General features: G+C 38.6%; 1 protein-coding gene across 5 annotated transcripts in view; it reads right to left on the reverse strand.

Annotated features, from left to right (window-relative positions):
• Positions 1-16,233, reverse strand: part of PTPN21 (protein tyrosine phosphatase non-receptor type 21) — a 46,401-nt gene that overhangs the window by 20,763 nt on the left and 9,405 nt on the right. For all 5 annotated transcript variants that reach the window (XM_083836490.1, XM_083836489.1, XM_083836488.1 and 2 more), the window contains 8 exons: positions 8,475-8,644; positions 6,260-6,357; positions 3,539-3,606; positions 2,999-3,069; positions 1,995-2,082; positions 1,668-1,756; positions 1,008-1,095; positions 216-295 (listed from right to left, as the gene is read on the reverse strand). In XM_083836490.1, the coding sequence (XP_083692616.1) occupies positions 216-295; positions 1,008-1,095; positions 1,668-1,756; positions 1,995-2,082; positions 2,999-3,069; positions 3,539-3,606; positions 6,260-6,357; positions 8,475-8,644 (752 nt within the window). The remainder of the gene's footprint in view (positions 1-215; positions 296-1,007; positions 1,096-1,667; positions 1,757-1,994; positions 2,083-2,998; positions 3,070-3,538; positions 3,607-6,259; positions 6,358-8,474; positions 8,645-16,233) is intronic.

Consider the following 16,233-nt stretch of genomic DNA (forward strand, 5'->3'; position numbering starts at 1 on the left):
GTTTAATATTGTCCTCCACTATGAACCACACTAAAGTGTAAGTTTGAGAAATTGATGACAAAAATTTTCTCAAAAACGATTAGGGAAAAAATACAAGTCATTAATTAGTATAATCTAAAAAGGACAGTATAGACATTACAGAGATTATAATAGACTTCTTTCTCCCCATGGGAGTTTCAAGGGCACCAAGAGTTCTGCTAATGTATTCTACTTACAGGCTGCATTTATTTAGTCTGTAAAATTTGTGTCTAGCTACACACATCCTCCACACATATTTTGCTGTTTCCATATCTTCCTGCCAAAAAAACAAAAACAAAATTTGCACATTAGACAAAATATGCATATCCATCACTTGCTCTCATAGAAGCCACTGAAATCTTTAAGATTAAATTGGTATTATCTGATTTTGTTTAAATTAACTTCATTGAAGTCATCAGATTTTCTCTAAAATCATATTTTGCAGGCCTAAACATACGCTTTAGCCTGACAATTTTATTAGATTTATGAAAGCTGAAAGAAACCTTTTGTTGTAGATATCTACTATAGCACAAACACATTTTGTAGTGTATACATATGATGCCATCAGATTCAACAGCTGCCTTCTTCACAAAGGCAAGTGCTAGATGCTACATGAACTTGATTCTGCAAAGCACATCGTGGCCCATTCCAGCACAGCTCTAAGAACATGCTCATCTTTAAATGCCGCCGACCCAACATTTTAAGAAAACATGCTATAAATTTTACTGGAATGGATGAAAATATTTATGACCACCTGAACAAACCTTGTCAACGTACTACACATAAAAGGTCAGATTTAATGCCTTCTCCTTTCTGAAGCACTTTCCCTTAGAAAGCTAACCAGAGGCCAGATTATTACATTTGACTCACTCATATAATTCAAAGCTGCTAAACATATAAAAATAATTCATAGAACAAAAATTAGCAGTCAATTTGTGGCTTTATTTACTGATGTCTTAATGAAAAAAATCAAAAAAAAATTCACTCACAGTTTGGAATTGGATTGTCTCTTCTTTGTTTGCCAGCTCTAATGCGAAAAAGGATTTGTTGTGAGACATGTTGGCAATGTCATGCCACCTGCAGACAAAAGGGACAGAACATGACTTGCAAGCCCTGATTTTCAAACCATGGAAAATGCAGCTGAATTACAGAAGCTGTGTCTACAATTTAACTGGCACAACATTAAGTAACAGGCTAACTAAAACAATGTACGAATTCAAAATACTGACACAAATTTTATCATGTAACTCTTCTCTATTTCTTTTCTATATAATATTTGAACGGAATTATTGGATACTTTCCCAAGTGAATATTGCTAAGTAAACTGATGTGTACATCTTAGGACTTAAGATGTTGCGTTCATAGTTGCTCCTTTTGGACTCAATAAGTGTTTTGCAATGGACTGCATATTACACATTCATCTCTTAGAATTACTCCAGTTTAAAGGGATTAATCCTACAGTCAATACATGGAAAAATTTCAATGAAATTCAGTATTAATTGTACTGTAAGGACTACAGGACTATGTCTAGGTTTATCAAATGAATAAGCACACACCATATCTAAGAAACATCCATGCTAGTGAGGCACATACACAAAATGTTATTTATAAAATATTACAAATATATTTTAATAAAGAACAACACCAACCTAAATACAACAGGAGGCCGGCCATTTTTATGCTTCACAAAGATACCATCAAGGCATGCTCCAATGAATATGTCACTTCCTTGGCTGTCCTGTAAGAAGTTGCAAAAAAAAATACACACAAACAGAAAAAAAGTCTTTGAGAGCAAAGCTGCACGAGAAGCAACTAGTTTTACAATTTTGGAGGAGAGGAAGCGTGTGTGTTTTGTTTTGGTGGGGATGAGGAGGACAGGCTTATTGTTTGTTTATTTGCTCTTATTTTTGGCAGTAAGGAACCCTTTTTACATAGGGAAGAAAAGCAACTGAGACAAAAATCAGCGCCCCATTTACCTTTGCAGGGTAGGTCTCTTCACCATAGCCATCCATTCTCTCTACTTCTTGCATATATAACATTTCTGCATCAGGAGGAGTAAGGCCTCTATGAAAATTAAAACAACGAGAACATGATCAGCTAGTACAGTCAATAATCAAAAATCATGCTTGTTTTACTCTGAATGTCACTGTTAAAGCTTCAGAAACACCCCCAAAACACCCAGGCAACCATCTAGACAAACTGCTTCCATCTGTACCAATGGCTGATGTACTTGTCTCAGCCGTTTGATCTCAAAGATGACATTATCTCTACCTGAAAAATCTGTCACTCATTCTTATGTCTCTCAATACTTTTTCAATCATAATTCTCTCCATTCGTTCACTTTCTCTTCATGTCATGCAGACTGTTTTTCCTTTGCTGAGCCTTAACCATTTAATGTGGTTGCCAAAACATTTCAGAGATAAAGGGATTTGAAATTCTCAAACCTCTGTTTTAAAATAATACCAAAAAAAAAAAACAAAAAACACATCAGTATTATTAACATAGTCACAAACACTTTTGACTGATAACTTGACAACAGAGAATTTAACTTTCCTTTGTCTTGGACCATCGAATTTAGATGCCTTTTACTTAGACCATAAGCATTCTGGCATGGTGACTGTCTCTACACTTCTGTTGCTCAAAGTACCTGCCAGCGTTGTTCATTGAGAAACCTCTTTACTGGGGTCAGCAACTTCATGTTGTAAACAAGTTTCAGAAACATTATACTGGTTAAGTCACAAAATTTACTTCTGTCCCATATTTTTAATTTTCAAGCAAAATCTTCTCCTTCATTTTAGCAGTTGTTAGTTCTGTTGTCTTTTCACTTTCATTCAGCAAAAATTTGTATTTTAACACAACTGTATCAGTGCAAAGCTCATTTAAATGAGAGGTGAAATTAGTTCAACTGCCTCCTGAGATACCCAACTTACTGAGCAATCATATTAAAAAATTAAGCAATAAAGAGTTCTGGAAACGTTACCTGTATTTCTGATGTAGCAAGGCAACTTTCTGTGTCGCTTCTTCCAATATTTTTTCTTCTTGTAGCCAACCCTTAATGTAAGATAGCATTTATAGAATGAACTACAAAATGTTCTATAAAATAAAGAAACTAGAGCCATTTTACACAGAGAAACCAACCCTTCACTCTAATTTTGGAGCTTAGATGCTGGATATTAGCCCAAATAAAGCCAAAAAGTACAAACTGTTTTGAAGTGGTTTTACTCACTTTCCTGTCTCTATTCCAACCTTCTTTTCAGTATAATATACAATAAAACTGAAAAGATCCTGCAACATCTTTGCTTCTGTACAATATACTATACCACATCTCACTCCAGCCTCAGAGAAAACTTCTTCTGAATTTGACTATCTTGGGAGCAGTAAACTAGATGGATCACGGCATCTTTAATAATGATTTGTATATATCAGTCTGGTATTGGGCTTCAGTACATAGGAGGGCTCTTCATAACACAGTGTATATGTGTTCAGCAATGCCAAAAAAGAATTTAAAGGAAGTACTTACCACTGGAAACAAAGCAAATCTTTGAAGAAACTCCTGAGATTCATACTGATCATAGTCTCCAAAATCAGCTAGGAAAAAAAAAAGTCTTGGATTCACACATTTGTAACAAAATAATTCAATACCCAATTAATTGCAGAAGGATCTCCAAGTAGCAAATCCCCATCCTATTGAACTATGATCTGAAAGTAAAGCAATGGAAGACACTAACCAGTAATGTTTATGAAGAGGAAAAGTAAAAATACACTCCATCTTTTTACCAGAAAAAATGATGAGACTCCTCATGGATACAAAAGGAGAAGAAATGATAAAACAAATACTGCTGCTCCAAGTTCCTTAGCTCCTTGGGTTTTTATTTGGTTGTTTTTTAATCACAGAACAGTTGAGGTTGGAAAGGGCCTTGAGACTACTCTCTCCCCCTGCCCAAGCAAGTCAGCTCCAGCAGACTGTCTCAGGGCCTTCTCCAGTCAGAGTCTGAATACAGAGGACGGAGACTTCACAGCTTCTCTGGGCAACCTGTTCCCATGTCTCACCTCTCTCACAGAACTAAACATTATGTTTAGATGAAAATGCATGTATTTCAATTTGTGCCCATTGCCTCTTATCCTGTCCATGAGTACCACTGAAAAGAGCCTGGCTCTATCTTCCTTACTCTCTCTTGTCTGATACTTGATTATAGACAACTGCACTCGCAGCACAGAGCTGACAAGCTGTTCTCACCACTGGGTCCTGAGTGGCTGGAGCACCCTGGACACTGCAGTTTCTGCTCACCAGCCTTGAACAGCTCCCTGCACAAAGACATGCAGAAAGTGGGACATAGAAGCTTTGACTTTCCTGATTCAAAGGTATGCTCAGAAAGGACGTACTAAAAGCGCTGATTTTATGTCACGCCAAAGGGCATTCCAAAGAATTTGTTGTTACGTTTCCAAGAAAAAAGGAGCCAACATTTCAAAGAAAGTAGTTTAAACCAGAAAAGTTATGTACAGTCTCAAAAGAGAAACTGTTCTAAGGAATAACAGTCTGCAGGGAACAGTTTTTCCAAACCATATAAACATAATTTCCAAGTACACGGACCTTATTTACATTATCACAGATTCTCCCCTATAATGGTATAACTATAGTGACATTTAGGAATCTAATTTTTATTATGCATTAATGATTACTATGCAAGTTATTCATGATCAAAGGGGAGAACTTGTGACACACTAGACCAACTAAGCACTTGAGATAAAGCAATGCTTAGAAGCAGCCTATTGTAATTATTTCAAACAAATCATTCTTGAAATCAGTTCACTTAAAACAGCAAACAACTGCTTCTGTTAGTTCACTAGCTAAAATTAACTGACCTACCTTGTATAAGCTACTTCAGTCATTGGAGTGCATTAATTTAGAACCTGCACTTTTTCTAAGTTGTTTTTTTCATCACATTATCAACACATGCAGTTCTCTACCCAAGACTGAAAGAGGAACGTGTAAGCTAAAAGGATAAATATTTTCCATCTGGAAAGAGGATTATATCGAAAGATTTCTGTAAACAACTTACTGAGCAGAGAGACATTTACACTGTCCAAAGATATGAAAATAATGAAGTAAGATTTTGCCAGTTGAAGACTATTAAATCCTGGCGTGGATTAAACAGATTCACTGTTATATAAACAAGGCACTAACATTATTAATACTACTCCGCTGGTAACTATATTTTCAGAAAAACATCCTCACAATCTTTAATATGACACTACCAAAACACATAATTAAAACAAAACAACACAACAACAAAAAACCACCACTAAGTTGCGTGTACTGGCAGTGACTAAGTCCTCCTCAATTTTGGCAGTTTTATAATTGCTCCTAGATATACTGAAGTGGCATCCACATCATGTCCGCTGGAGTGAAGCAATATACAAACACAACAAAGCTGCTGCCATTAAAACCTGTTAACATGAGAGATTTAAGATTGAACAAGTAGGTTAGCAGGGAACACCAGACATGATCAGAACTCACAGACTGAGGACTGCTGATTTTTTATGTACTTTATCCCCTTAGACCCTAATGAGGAAAAGTAGCCATTTTCACGGAGGTATCAGAGAAAGGGATCTTCAGGAAAGATTTGAACATAGGAATTGTTAACAGCCTGGTGTACTAACTTGAAATAATCTTTGGTGTTGGGATACTTGGGACAAGAAGTGGAGATACTAGCACTACTCTACATTCAGATTTGCTTATTCATTAAAATATGTCCCTTTCTCTTGTGACAATGTCAGAATAAAGAGTCTTCAGTAACACAGATGAAAGCTCTGCTGGTGTTAGCAGACAGGTAGAGCTCTTGCTCCCAAAGGAATTCAGATGTCCAGGTTAAACCCAACTCCTGAAAATACATGTCAGATACCCAGGTACACTTCCGAGGGCTGTGCAGAAATACCAGCAAGTGCTGGGCCACTGATCCCACTGTTCCCCTCCCCAGCCCACACTTTGGGTGATGAAGTTCTAAGGAGCAAACCTTTCTTACCCTACTGAATGGAACTGCTGCTGTGTTTGTAAGGCTGCCGACTGAAAACAAAAATGTGCTTCATAGAAATGGAACGTATACTGGAAGCAACTACCTCTTGCATTTTTATTACAGCAAGGAAAGAGCTCTATAAGCAATAAACAGAAAGCGTGCAATAGAAAATACACCACCACATTTCCAAAGTAACACTAGCTAATTGGCATAATTGCCTTACTTACCTTGAACAGCTAAACCAGCCAAATGTATTGCTTGTTCTAGTGTGCAAGGAATGTTACCCTCCAAGATATCTTTCTTTAATTGCAAATAATACTGATACCTACATGGAAAAAAAAGAAAAAAAGAAAAAGCTAACATCGGCTTCTTAATTTCAAGAGACTACAGATTAACATGCCTTCATTTCCAGTTCCTCTCTGCATTCACTAGTCTGTGCAGAGGACTGTCTTCCTCATCATTCAGACCCAGTATTTTATGGTCTTTATCAACTTTTCCCTTCACTTACCTGCTGCAGAATCCAATCCTGCTCTGTCTTAAATCAAAGAATGTCCACAATTTCTGTCTACTAGCATAACCTCAAAATTGTTTATTTTTGTCTTGCCTCCTTAATATCCTTACCATCTCTTCTTTACAACGTCCAGTGCACTGTTGCTGCATTTCTGCATTCCCTTCGAATAAATCAAATATGCACATCCCTTCCATCACAATAGTTACTTCCATTTCTGCATTACAACTCCTGGGTACTCACTTGCGAGGCACCACACTTTTTTTTCCTTTAATCTGACCTTTTCCTGGGTCATCTCTTGAACATGCAAGCACTACTAGGTGTACCATTTGTCCACAGCCTGAACCACTATTTTCTTTAATTATTCTGGCGCTTTCGGCCAACCATGGTGCACCCTATCTTAGCTAATATACGTTACCCCCAAACACCCCAAGACTTTCAAATGCCAGTACAGCCACACAGACTTGGCCAAGAAGGACATTTGTCTTCTGTAAGTCTAGTTTCAAAAGCTTCTTAACTTCTTCATATTGTATGTTAACTGTTGCGAAGTAAAGCTTTAACACTGAGAACACAGAAGCACATGCCACTCACATGCCAAAAGACAGATCTCTTCCTTCACTAAACTGTTAAATTCTGTGACGTTTTATAAATATTGTTTAGACTTTTCCTCGCTCCTACTTCAAAAAAAAGCACTATGCCACATGACACCAGATAATATCCTTATATAAAACACACAAAAATAGCTGGAACCAAACCCGAGCCTTAAAAAAAAAAAAAAAAAAAAAAAAGGAAGGAAAAAGTCACAGCACATCGAGGCACTTGGGAAAAGAAATCTTCACCAGGCAAAATATAGAACATAGGCTCTTTCCATAGGACAGCTATTGAAAGCAGACATACAGACCAAGGATCATGACACTACCTGACAAGAGGGCAAATACTATCTCTTTTGTTTGTGATGCTCCTCTTCCTGGTACACACTAAACGTACCATTTGCTTAAAGATGCTCAATTTCATTTATATTGAAAAGGCCTGGAAAAAATCCTCCAACACACAGATTTCTCTGAAACTAATCCAGACTCTCACTATTGTAAATTAAAGCAAGTGCCATCCTCTAGGACATGAGTGCAAGGCTGCCATGTAAACTCTTGCAAACACACTGCAAAATTGCTGTTAAAGCTCCAGCATAATCACCACATTCTTTGAATAAGTGCCAGAGAAGAATAATAAACGTTTTTTCAGGCAATGTTTGTAATCTAGTTACTGGTTTAATACTCACTTGTCTGTTAATAATGAAATCAGAACAACTAGAGACTTTAAGACACCAGGCATCCATGTATGGGCCCATAGGACTACTTGGCTAGTACACATGCTCAGCTTGATACTTCCTCTGCAGTTAGCACCATTGGTGGGATGTTCTCCAGATTCACAGTACGAATGGATACATGATAGCAAAGCTAATATCCATCTTTGTTGCCCAGTGAAAGTCAAAAACGATAAATTCAGGCTTAGCCAGAAGTTTGCCAATACAGCTGGTAAGTACCAGAAAGTACTGAGAGCAAAATAGGGAAAAGATCTGCATGTCCTTTCCACGGGTTGGACTTCCCCCAAAGCAATCTATTGCTCTTCAAAACAAAGTAAGAGACTGACATGAAGAGACTAAAACAGTTAAAAATCTGACCATGCCGAGTATTCCTATTATCAAGAACAGGTTTGAATAGATTCCTAAGACCACTGAAAAGTTCATTCTTTGCTTAGTTTATAACGTATTTTAAATAATCAAAAGGGAAATAAATATGCAATTGGAACATAAATTCTGCCTAAAGTAATAATTTCAGTATCTAGAAAGGTTGGGGAGGGGAAGCAGACAATTTGTACATGAACTATACATTTTAGAATGCTGAAAACAAAATTACAGGCACGTGTAAGAAGTTTACCTGGTAATCTCCTGCTGAAGCTGAGAGACAGTAGGCACATAGAACACTACTCCAAAATACACAGTGGGCTCCAAGGCATATTTGTCCAGCTGCTTTTTCAGAGGCTTGTCCAAATCTACCCATCTGCGCTGGTTCTGCTTGTTGTAATACCACAGGCTGAAATACGTAATCTGAAAGAGAGGCATTTCAGTGATGAAACAAAGCTAAATAGATAAATGTGTTAGATAAAATACACTGCTACCTAGAAATGAAAACTTGAAAACACTAAAGCTGTAGGTTATTCAAAACCTAGAGAACCAGAGAGACATTTAATATCAAAACCAGGCGTCACTTCCAGATAAACAATCCATGTATGCACAGGCCCATCCCTAAAATGCTACTAAAACTGGTCTTTCATTTGCAAGCAGTCCCTGCCCCAGCTGGGGCAGCTCACAGATGTTAGCAGTAAGCATTCACGTGTAACGGGGAAATTGAGGGAAGCGAGGAAGACAAACAGAATAAACACACAGGACTGGGAAGAGCAGAGTAAGGCGTGTCTGACGAACCAGATGCTGAAGGACAAAAGGGCACAGGACAAGTGGTCAATCAAAGACAAGCTCATTAAAGCACACCTATGGCTATGGTTCATCCCACTGAGCACGAAAACGAGCAGCTAAAGCAGCAATCTACCTTGCTTGAACAGACAACTCTTGCCCACACAAAGACATGACGCAAATTGAAGCACGAGCTGGAACAGACTGCCCCGAGCAGCTGAGGGATGTCCTTCCCTGGGATGTGAGCAGGCAACTTCCTGAGCACCACAATCTACCTTTGATTAGACAACACAATTTGCTTTGAAAGGGAGTTGGACCAGACTATTTAAGTGATTTTTGTTTTCTCAATGCTTAAAAAACTGAATTAAAATGATCATTGCAGTCTAATTGGAGAATCAATATGAAGAAGATAAAAAAAAAAATGCTAGAATGAAGGCTCCTGTGTAACCTTAGTTGAGATTCCTTCTGCAAGTTGTAAGACAGCTCTGGTCCCACTTGATAAATACACAGGCCGTAATACAAGCATTGAGTTAGGTTAGAACTGTTCACAGAAGAGTGGCAGTTTTTCAGTCCAGTGAAAGATGTGTGGAGCAAAGGTAGTTTGATAGACAGGAAACAGCTTCATGGTTAGGAAAGTTTAAAAACCTCCACAGAGCAGCAGATTCCATTCCCATGTCATAAACAGTTCTCTTGTAAAGCTGATTCCTTAAGATCCCTTAAGATGTTAAAATTGTAACAGTAGTGCCACAGAAACTCCACTCCAGAAAGGAATGCTTGTAAAAAAGGTGTATTTCTCTTTCATTACAAGACTTCTCACACTGCAGACACACACAGGAGCCAAAGTGAGGCTGTAATTCTGATGCTGTGTAAACCCCAAGTGCTAAGGATGTAATTTAAACACAAAGCAAGAGGGTCAGTGAACAAGAGGACCACCAATAAAACCAGCTAAAGCTGAACCATCCACCACGAGGTGCTGGACCTCCCTGGCTACAAAGAGGTGAGAAAAAGCAAGCCCACTGCATGGGCCCGGTCAGCAGGTAACTGAGTGCCAGACCCAAAACCTCGACCGCAGCCTCCGGGTGTGAGCAGAAGCCGAGCAGACACCGAAGCCAAACAGCAACAGGACCTACAGAAGTACGCCATCAAAGCTGAAAGATTTCTATAAAAGCTACCAGGTAAACACTTCTGGAAACCAGCTAAACATTTGTAAGCAACCCTCGGAGTAAGTTTCAGCTGCAGCCCTGGTGTATTTAAGCCTCAAAGAAACACCGAGTTGTAACAGAAAGGAAAAGAGAGAATGAGCACAAAGGCTGGTAACAGCACTGCTGTTTCATACTCTCCAAATTAAGATACTCCTGCTTCTACAACCTCAAGTTTAAACTTATTTTTAAGCCATGACGATCGCTTGTGCTGGTCCATTTCTGTAAAATACTGACCTTACCTACACGCAGAACTGAGTTGTTACTGGCACCGGACTAAGGAAAATGTTTCCCCATTTTAAAATCATACTCTGGAATCCAGCATATCTTTAAACAAGATTTTTCTGTCATGGTATTTTCCCTTAAAAACTCCTCCAGTTTGGATTATCAAAAATAAATAAAATACAAGCCAAGGTAAACACCGTGGCCCAAAACCCGTCCTATGACTTGTATGCAAATCTTTCATTTGACTTCAAGGGCAGAACTTGATCCTGTGAATTTTCAGAAGAACTCAGGCACCCTGGAATACTTGCACTGATTAAAATAGAATCCATTTTTATTCATTGCTAAAACATTTTATTAGTAGTAGCACAGGACAACACCCAATTCTAGAAAAGAATGTAATGACACAATTCCTAAAATATGTTAAGCTGTTAAGATTAACACTATTTCAAGGTTCATTTATTTTAGCGACTTATTCATCACCCAACCCCTTTGAAGAAAGTCAAATATAAATAAAAGGGACTTACCATTTCTGCTGTTGCTTTCTACCTAGCTGCCTTCTGCCACTACAGACAGCAACGTTAAGCCTTTTTGTATAATATTTCAGGAGTTACCAAGAACACAAAACTGTGAGAAGCCCGACATGGTGGCACAGCGGGCAGGGCTGCGGGTTGGTGGTGGGGGACAGGTGCCCCCATGGGCTACGAGCAGCTCCATCAGCCACGCTGCCACACAACGGCACCGCTGCAGGAGACCATTCGGTCTTTCTGCTCCATGTCTGAGGGGAGCCCGACAAATGGGGACGATGAGTCTCAGGAAGAGACTAGGGTAAAATCTTACTGTTATCTCCAGTGGCCGGATCGTGGGGTAGAGGGGAGGCAGAGCCAGGCTCTTCTGGGGAAGGGTTTCCAGCGAGGGGCACTGCAGTGGTGGGATGCAGCGGGCACAAGGTGCAGTGTGGGACATCCCCATCAGATCAGGGAAGAAATTTCACAATGAGATAGCCGAGCACTCCAAGAGGTAGCCCAAAGACATGTCCAATCTCCATCCTCAGAGAACTCAAACTCGCCCCGAGCCACCCAGTCCAAGCCGGCCCCTCTGTGAGCAGAGGGTAGGACACGCAGCCCTCCGAGGTGCCTCCTGACCCGAGCCTTTATGGGATTCTGTCAGTACAGAACCAGTGCGGAGAAAGGAACAACCTACTGAACACATCTTGCATGTAAATAACATATTTCTTTAGAATTGTATGTTATCCTTCAGCAACACTTTAAGAAAAGAGCTTTAGATCTTTATATTCTCACGTTTCCACATCAGTATTGAGCACGCCTTGTTACTGCTCAACCATTTTATAATTTGAAATGGAATCAGTGACAGAGCCCTTCTTCCCTGCACCGACAGCCTGGTATTAGTTAGCTATAATTAGCTGCTGTATTTCATTTTATTTTCCTTAAAATGGACTGGTCTCATCCCTAACATAATTCCACTCCATTTGGCTGTAATCTAAACATCATTTATACCTATCAGTTATTCTCTTCAGCACCTTCGCAAAGTTTTAATATAGAATCTCAGCATCTATTTCGGTCACAACTTACAATATCTAGAAAAGAAATCTGAATGACAAATGCGTATGTCAGATATCAAGTGTGGAATAATCTCACTTGAACTTAACAGCACCTGTTATCATCCCCAGATCTGATTGTGCCTCCTGCCTGCAGCAGCACAACGCATCAGGAAAAGTTATATTCTCTAGGATTTTGAGATAAAACTACTACTGCCATCTTTTACACTATTATTCTCTATAGATCCTCACATTAAGAAAAAAAATACTTTTTTTTAGGTGTTTTTCCTTCTTTACATGGGTACAAACAAATAAAACAAGCCCTAAGACTTTCCTGAAGAGAATGCTGAAAACACTGTCTCATTACTGAACATAAGCACTGCAGCCAGAGTTAAAAATCCCGGTTAGCCCACGGACTCCACTGCGTCTCGCTTTATCGTATGCTTAGATACAAAACAGCCCCTGCCATCAGAATATCGCAGTTTAAATGAACTGCTTTCAGAAGAGCTGGGTCAATAATCTTGTACTGTGCACCACGGCCAGATGCCAAGTGAGAGCTTTACTCTATGTCCAACGTTAAGACCTGCAGGAGACAAAAGGCCCCGAAAAATCTCCAGAAACTTTCCTCTTATCACAGCAGACAACGCCCTCCATAAATCTGCCCAATCCTTAGTGGAGAAAGGTTTTGGAGCAGCCTGCACTGTCCAGCGCACAAGATGCAAGACTTCTTGGAAGCAGTGGAAAAAGAAACCTCCAAGTCTTGCCACGTACCTGCCACCGAACGGAAAGTCGCACCCCTTGCATACCTGCTCACTGGCCTCATTAAAATAAATAAATAAATAAATAAATAAATAAACTCGTTTTCCCATCTTGAAGCTACTCACTTCAGGGCACTTTGGCTTATCCTATCTTTGTTGTCCTGACAGGATTTTCAACTGGAGCTGCCCGTAGGGAGGATTCAGCAGGAGAACGCAGGGAGAAGTCCACCTGAAGCCTTTGCTCTCTCACACAGCAAACCTCTTCTCCAGCACAGCCTGCCCCAGCCCTCGCAACGACTGCTCCAAACCATATAGGAGTAGTCAGGAGAAAATCACAAATGCTATTTAAACAAAGCAGCTGCAAATTACAGCTTAAATCAATATTGCAGGGATAAGAAATAAATAAAAAAAATTGTTTTGATTTGAAAAAATCATCATTGATTTTTTAAAATCAATAGTTTGCAAGGTAATCTGGCATTTTAATTTACTCAAATTAAAACACTGCAAAAATCACAACAATGCGTTTTTACCCCTTTCAAATATCCTGAATAAACGGATTTCCTCTGACAGGCAAGGCAGATTTTACTCATCAGTATGTTAGACAAAAATAAATTGGCTAATCTACAAGCTAAAGAGCAATACCTACCTAGCGCATACAAGAACTTATATCCCATCAAGACACATTTTCATCTCTTGCAGAAACAGGCCAGCTTTCAATCAACACGGTCCGAAAACTTAGAAACGTACTTTTTTTCTGTAAATCATGTTACTTTTTTCCACCTCTGAGAAGGATGGACTCACATACGTGCTGTTGACTCACACCTCATACAGCATAGATGTTAGAGCAAGTGTCACATTCACACGCACTGGACTCTGAAATCCTGATTCCTTTACAAGTGGGAAAATCAAAATCTCAAAGTAGTGTAAAAATACTAAACAACAAACCAACATGCCTGCTTCAGAAATAACAAAATCCTTTACTATCAAAATTAGTATAAAACTATACTGCTAATCACAGGGATTCAGACAGGGAAAAAATACATATAAGTGGTTTATGCAAATTCTGACCCCACTTTATTAAAAAAGCTACAGAAGTCAGGGGTAACATTTCCTAATTGCCACTAAGGCTTTCATGGAAAAAAAAATAATTTTGTGGTGCTCAGAGTAATAAGCTAGACTGAACATAAATGATATACCTTAATGCATGGGTTTTTTTCCTTCAGAAAAAGGAAGAGCTAAAGTAATTGGACTGAAGGCAAGTGCTGTTGTTTTTTTTTTAGCAATCTGACTGCTCATCCTTCTTTGCCCCTAAATTATGATTTCAGCACATTTAAAATTAATATATGTTTTAGATGGAGTCAATTTTGTTTTTCAAGTAATTTGTGCTTTTTTATATTAATGAGATTACACACTGAAGACTTGTGTTTTATATGCATTCCTCCACGATCATTTCTTTTCCTTTCCTAACGTTCCTAAGCAAAATTTCATTCCGAGAGTCAGCCATTAACAGTTCAACGATCAGCCCTTCTTGCTTTATTTCTCTAAGCACTAGCCAAAATTTTGTCAGCCTTAGATACAAGGCATAAACATTATTATGTCAGTGACCCCTCCGTCACTACTTGGCCCAACTTTTATTTGCCAGTCAATATGCTTACTAATACATACACATGCAAGAGTGTTTATGGCTGCATTTGGTTTTATTTTGAAAACACCGTTTACCTAAGTAAACACACATTTAATAAACCACCACACTGAATTAAAGGTATTTTTATGTGTTTTCTCCAAACAAGAGCTGATACTTTGGACTTCAGAGCAAAGTGTTACAGAACACTGCAGCACTGTTTCAGAACTTCCAAGTTCTTCAGAGTCTGGATAACCTTGATTCAGTCTTTGCCATTCATGTCCAAAACAAACACAGGAATTTGCATAGACACCACGCATACTTCACAAAGAAGTTCCCTATCTTCTTTTTATATCATTAATTCTTGTACTGGTGTACTCTCTACCACACATCTGCACTTAAGTCAGGTTCTGCTTCCACACACTAGCAGAGTTTGCCCCTTTATTCTGGTATAGAAGTGTTATTAGAAAACAGAATTAAAAGAAGATCCAGCAAGAGAGGTAAATCAGTTGTAACATCTCCTGCCAAATATCTATAGATGCCTACCTGTATTAACGTTTAAAACACATTTTTATATTTTCAAGTACCTGATTTGTGTACTCATGCCCTAAATGCAACATGTGCAGTGTTATACATACTTTTCAAGTTGGTTAACAATCAGAGCTCTCAGCACTTTTTCAAAACTTGCAATTCCAGAATGGTTTTCTGCAACAAATACACAGCTTTTTGTATAAATAGAGTTTGGTTGCGGTCCTCTCACAGGATAAAGGACAGGCTGTACTACAAAGGGTCAGTAACTTATGTTCCCTCACCCTCTGTCTTCTTTCCCCAGTTCCTCAGTTTGAGAGGGCTGGATTACATACCCATTGCTGATGAGTCACATTCTGGGAATACCAGATATTCTTCTTAGTTTAATACAGTCACTTCACTTTTTTGCAAAGCTTGCCATTCAGTAACAAAACTGACAACATGCTTAGACTTTCTGAACTTGGAAATGAAGAAGTATTAATTGGAAAACAGAAAGAAAAAAGTGTTTAGCTACACACAGCATAATTTGAAGACCACTATTTAAAATAAAGTGAGATCTGTTAAAACAAATATCTTGAAAGGTGGCACAGCACTAAGAATAAGCCATTCAGTTCACCACCTAAACTCAGTGACTACAGACTACACCACAGAGAAAGAGACTTCTGTAAATTTTACCATTCAATGTCTAAATAGGTACAGACTCCACTCATACCTCCTGCAATAAACTGCTCTGAGGGTGCATGGGAACTGCAGAGCCCGTATACAGTAATCTGAAACTGATGCCTTGATTTTCTTAACTGAGTTAAATCTCAGTGCTTAAATGAACAGTCATATTCTCTTGTTTACCACTTTCAAGTCACATGTTAAAAGGTGTGTAGTGCATTAACAATACAGAGCATTTTATAGAAAGTTCTTTGTATTTCACAGCATCGATAATACTGTTTTTGCAGTTAGAAGTAAATGCTAAGCAATTTTTTCTTCCTGAAAACTTCGTACTAAGCAAGTGGTCAGAAATGCTCCCGGTATCTGCTTGGCAAATCCGACTAAAGGCAAAACAACATTTCTTGAATGCAAGCTATGGAAAGTAATTTATATCCCTACTTTCCATTCCCTTTTATTGCAACACATTTTCCTGCCAAAATAATCCATGCAAGAATGCATGACCAAAAGAATCTGCTCAGAGTTCAGTAGTGTAGTGTCAACTCCCTTAGTCTGATATATGACCCTTAATTGAGAGAACTGCCAGCCCTTTTTTTTTTTTTTTTTTTTAAATCAGATTTTAGGAGTAGCTCCAGAGAAAGAGATAATGAAGAACTGTTGAAAAAAGCATGCATCTCCAA

The sequence above is a fragment of the Anser anser genome (assembly GCF_964211835.1).
Source record: "Anser anser genome assembly, chromosome: 5".
Classification (NCBI taxonomy): domain Eukaryota; kingdom Metazoa; phylum Chordata; class Aves; order Anseriformes; family Anatidae; genus Anser; species Anser anser.